This window comes from Pristiophorus japonicus, chromosome 13 (genome assembly GCF_044704955.1).
Source record: "Pristiophorus japonicus isolate sPriJap1 chromosome 13, sPriJap1.hap1, whole genome shotgun sequence".
Taxonomy (NCBI): domain Eukaryota; kingdom Metazoa; phylum Chordata; class Chondrichthyes; family Pristiophoridae; genus Pristiophorus; species Pristiophorus japonicus.
Window position 1 is genome coordinate 195,755,633 of NC_091989.1, and position 5,115 is coordinate 195,760,747.

General features: G+C 51.3%; 1 protein-coding gene across 1 annotated transcript; it reads right to left on the reverse strand.

Moving 5' to 3' along the window:
- Positions 1–1,382: 1,382 nt before the first annotated feature.
- Positions 1,383–4,437, reverse strand: LOC139278380 (interleukin-17C-like). Its single transcript, XM_070897055.1, has 3 exons — positions 4,219–4,437; positions 3,504–3,784; positions 1,383–3,291 (listed from the first exon to the last, which is right to left on the reverse strand). Exons 1-3 carry the CDS (start codon positions 4,234–4,236, stop codon positions 3,048–3,050), a joined length of 543 nt encoding a protein of 180 aa, XP_070753156.1. The 5' UTR covers positions 4,237–4,437; the 3' UTR covers positions 1,383–3,047.
- Positions 4,438–5,115: the final 678 nt, after the last annotated feature.

The window sequence follows — 5,115 nt, forward strand, 5'->3', positions numbered from 1 at the left end:
AATTCGCTCCCCGATCGATCTCTCTCGTCCTCCTGCACCTTTTCTCTCTCTCCAATCTCGCTCTCCATCACGCTCTTTCCCCCCCGCCCCTCACATCTCTCTTGCCCCAACTGCCCGGCTTTTCTCTCCCCATCTCTATCTCTCTCTCCCCCCCCATTTTCTCCCCCCTCCGCCCCTCCATCTCTCTCCCTCCCCATCTCTCACTCGCGCCCCCCACCCCACTCACCCCCAATCACGCTCCCCCTTCTTTCCCATATTTCTCTCCCCCCCATCTCTCCCCCATCTCTCCCCCACCCTACCCTGCGTCTCCCTCGCCCTGTCTCCCTGCCCCCCCTTCTCTCTCTCCACCCCACCGTGTCACATCCCTCCAGCTCTCTCTCTCTCTTCCCCCCCCATCTCTCTCCCTACTCATGTCTCAACCCTTCTCATCCTGCCTCCATCTCTCTCTCTTCCCCCCACCCCCGGCGTCTCTCTCACCACCCATCTCTCTCTTCCCCTGCCCCATGTCTCTCTCCTATCCTGTGTCACTCTCCACCCCCACCGTGTATCTCTCTCGCCCCGAGAATCTTTCCCCCCACCCCCTCACCCGCGTCTCTCTCCCAGTCTCCCTCCTCGACCCCACCCCCGCCACAGCGCCTCTCTCCCTCTCCACCAGTGTCTCGCCACCCTCCCCCCTCTCCACCCCTGCCTCTTCCCCCCCCCTCTCTCTCTCTCGCCCTCCTGCCCCGCTTCTCTTTCGCTGCCCCGCCCCCTATCTCTCACCCCCATTTCTCCCCTCCACCCATCTCTCTCCCCTCCACCCATATCCCGCTCCCCCCGTGCCGCATCTCTCTTGCCCCCATCTCTCCCTCCCGGCTCAATCTTTCTCTCTCCTCCCTCTGCCCCACATCTCCCCCCCCCCCATTTTCCCTCACCCATCTCCCCCCATCATCCTCTCTCTCTCTCTCTCTCTCCCCCCCAACCCCTCCTCTCCCCCCCCCCCCCTCTCCCTCTCTCCCCCACTCTCTCTCTTGCTTGGGCAAAACAAGAGGACACCCTTGTTTGGTCCCGGCCTGGTCAAGTCTGTGCATGCGGAAGTCTATACTTTTCATCGCGCATTGAAGAATGACAGGGAAACGGCCCCTTAGTTACCCACTGGAGATTATATAGGTTGCCCATGAAGGTTTCCTATCTATCCCAAAAAGTGGTAAATACCAAATTATCAGGCTCGCACATTCAGGCTAAAACCATTAATCAAATTTATTTACAAGTAAGCAAATTTCACAGAAGCAGAAAGATGTACTGATGGTACAAATACTTAGAAAACAATATAGAATCAGACCTAAAGAGGTTAAAATGCCATCTCTGGACTGTATTCCTTACACAGTTCGACAGTCTCAAGACTTGTGGGTGACACAATTCCTAGCTTGATGTCACGGAGATCATGCCACAACTGAATTAAAGGAGGGAAAACTTGTATTTATATAGCTCCTTTCACATCCTCAGAATACCCTGAAGCGCTTCACAATCAATTACTTTTGAAATGCAGTCAATGTTGTTTTATAGGCAAATGCAGCTGCCAATTTTGTGCACAGCAAGGTCTCGCAGACATCAATAAGATGTATGAGCAAGCAATTTGTTTTGGTGATGTTGGCGGAGAGGCCAGGACAATGGGGAGAACTCCTCTGCTCTTTGTCCAACAGCACCGTGGTATCTTTTACATTCACTTTGTTTCAACCCAAAGACATATTAAAGTCCTCAGGTGCCTTTATACAAAATTGAAGCTTTCTGGTGATGTGCATTAATGTTGGGACCCTTGCTGGACCAGTCATTAGAGGAAGGGCCAGACTTGCGTACACAAGTATTTCAGGGGCAGGGACCAAGCATTGGAGCGAACTTTGACCGAATGTGATCCAAGATCACACATCAGCTGTGATATGGGCCTCACTGGCAAGCCTGGTATGCGTTGCCCATCCCTAGTTGCCTTGAGTGAGGCCACTCAGGGGGCAATTAGAGTCAACCATATTGCTGTGGGTCTGGAGTTACCTATAAGCCAGATCGGGTAAGGGCGGCAGATTTCCTTTCCTAAAAGGACATTAGTGAACCAGATGGGCTTCATGGTCACTGTTGCTGACATTTTTATTAACAGATATATATATATTTTTTAACTGAATTCAGTTTCTCAAACGGCCTACGGTGGGATTTGAACTCATGTTCTCTGGATGATCAGACCAGCAATAGAACCACTAGACTGCCGCACCCTTCCCGAGTGATCCCCGAACATCGAGAGACAAAAAACCTTTATTAAAGGCAGGACTATGCTGGGACAAGCATCAAATCGCATTTACACAGTCTATCTAAAGTCAGATAAACTCTGCTTTCATCAAGCCTGTACCAATGACACTGCAACCGATCACTGGGTTTCACCCTCACCAATGACAGCTCAGCATTTTATTATAAAGTATTAATATCTCATCGAGATACGACTGCAGAAATCACATCTCAGATCGTCACAGAAAGACCCCAGGCAGTGATTTCACTTCCTGGATACAAAGCATGTCTTTAAATTATTATAAATACACAATATCTATTTATAAATTAAACCTAGCATCTTGTTCAGTTACACAGAAATACAGTAAAATAAATTAAAACTAGTAAATCTATGCAATACATAAATTAAATAAAGTGGGGCATTAAGTCACACAATGACATACTGGATTCAAATACACAGGTATTCAGCACACAGGATCAACCCAGAACCACACAGAGCGTCTGCTACACATCCCTGAAACACTGAGCCCCCCCCCCACCACACACCCCGGTATAGCTCCCCTCGGTGCCGGTTGTGATGTGGGGTGAGGGCTCAGTGTATCCCGGGACACGGTGACTCCCCCAGCAGCGAGTCTGAAACGGGACCGAGTGCCGGGTGTCCCCGATGACTGGGACCTGAAGCAGACGCTCTCTGTCCGCCTGGACCTCTGACCATAACATAAGCAGAGTGTGTTTCACAAGAACCACGACCCTGGATGAGTGTAAAAGTCCCTGCCAGCTCGCCGCTCCACAGGAGGTTACCAGTTGGTTTTGGGTCGGACACAGGTACAGCCCACCGGCACCTTGATGTACTTCAGATTGAAGCTATACTGCCCGGGGCGTCCAGGGCAGGGCTGACGCTGCAGGACCAACATGGTCTGTTCCACAGGCACCGAGTTAAAGGACCGAATCTCCTCCCCATTGTCCATATCGATGCAGCCCTCACAGAGGCAATGAGCGAAGGCCAACTTCTGAGGGTAACGATTGTCATCGTAATCAATCCTGGAATCAGAGAAAAGAGACTGAACTCAGTGAGGGAGTAGAGAGAGATCGAGATACAACCAACAGTCAACGCCCATCGCCCCTCACCACCCATCGCCCATCACCGCCCGTACAGTCACCGCCCATCGCCCGTCACTGCCCGTACAGTCACCGGCCATCGTCCCCATCACCACCCATCGCCCGTCACTGTGCCCTGGGGCTTGGTTCATTACCTGTATTCCCAGGGTGAGATGGAACGGTGATTGATGTCACTGTTGCTCGAGGGATGAAGCCCGAGATCAGGGCAGCCTTTCTCTCGATGGTGTTTCTGCTGCTCCAGCTCTGTAACCAGGGCCACAGAGGGGAAGTGATCCATGTTGGCCCTGCCCAGCAGCCTATGCCACAATTTGCCCGGGACATCCAGGTTCTCCGGGTACCCGCAGTGATGGGTTCCATCGTGCTTCATCCTTCGAGTATGACCGAGCTCCAGAATCAGGAGGACGATGAAGAGAAGCTGAGGGGAATAAACAGAAAGACATCAGCGAGTTGCAGAGACCCCACACACTGAACCCAATCCCCATCTCACTGTCCCACACTGAACCCAATCCCCATCTTACTGTCCCACACTGAACCCAATCCCCATCTCACTGTCCCACACTGAACCCAATCCCCATCTCACTGTCCCACACTGAACCCAATCCCCATCTCACTGTCCCACACTGAACCCAATCCCCATCTCACTGTCCCACACTGAACCCAATCCCCATCTCACTGTCCCACAAAGTCTTCCAGAAACAGGACAGGGTCCGACATTTCACTGATAGCAACTTTGGAAAGGAGTGGAGTTTCATTCCGACATCCCCCAGTTGTCTCCCTCTATGCAGATATAGGTGGATAATATCTCTGATCAGTGTCTCTCTCAGCCTCTCACTCAGAAACGTGCATTACCTGCAGTACTGTTCCCATTTCACTCCCAATCTCAGTTCCTTGCGCTGTATCTCTGTTCCTCTGCCTCCTTCTCCTTCTCCGTGACTTTAGTTCTGACGTCTCTGTTGCTTTGCTCCTTTTATATGTATCAGCTGGAAATCCCGACGAGGAAAAATCCTCGTTGCTTCCGTGTTATTGTCAAAGGTGAAAAAAACGGTTCTTGAGCGGAGCGAGTGAGACATTCCGAGCCCGTCACCCAGCCCAGCCCCGGGCCGCAGCTATACTGCACCCAGTGAGGGGGCCCATCACCCACCCCCGGCCCGCAGCTATACTGCACCGAGTGCGAGGCAGGGGGACCAGTCACTGCAAGCAAGAGGCATGTTGCACAGTAAAGTGGGTAGGATTGGAAATACAGTCTTCATATTCCACAACATTCTGAATTGCAGAATCTTCGAATTAGAAATTTATGTATACAATTGAAGTACTCGAATGTTGGCATCAACGTTCCAGTTAAGCTGCGGGCTGGAGGTTTTGCGCAGGCTGATCACCAGCTTGCACTCGGGGCAAACCACACATGCGCAGAGATTTGAATGGGCTGCGCAGCCCCAAAACAATTTAAATAAGAGCAGGAGTCGGCTATTTGACCCCTTAAGCCTTCTCCATTCAATAAGATCATGGCTGATCTGATCATGGACTCAGCTCCACTTCCCTGCCCACTCCCCATAACCCTTTATTCTCTTATTGCTCAAAAATCTGTCTCTCCCCGCCATAAATATATTCAATGACCCAGCCTCCACAGCTCGCAGCGGCAGAGAATTCCATAGATTTACAACCCTTAGAGAAGAAATTCCTCCTCATCTCAGTTTTAAATGGGTAGACCCTTATTCGGAGACTATGCCCCCTAGTTTTTGTTTACCC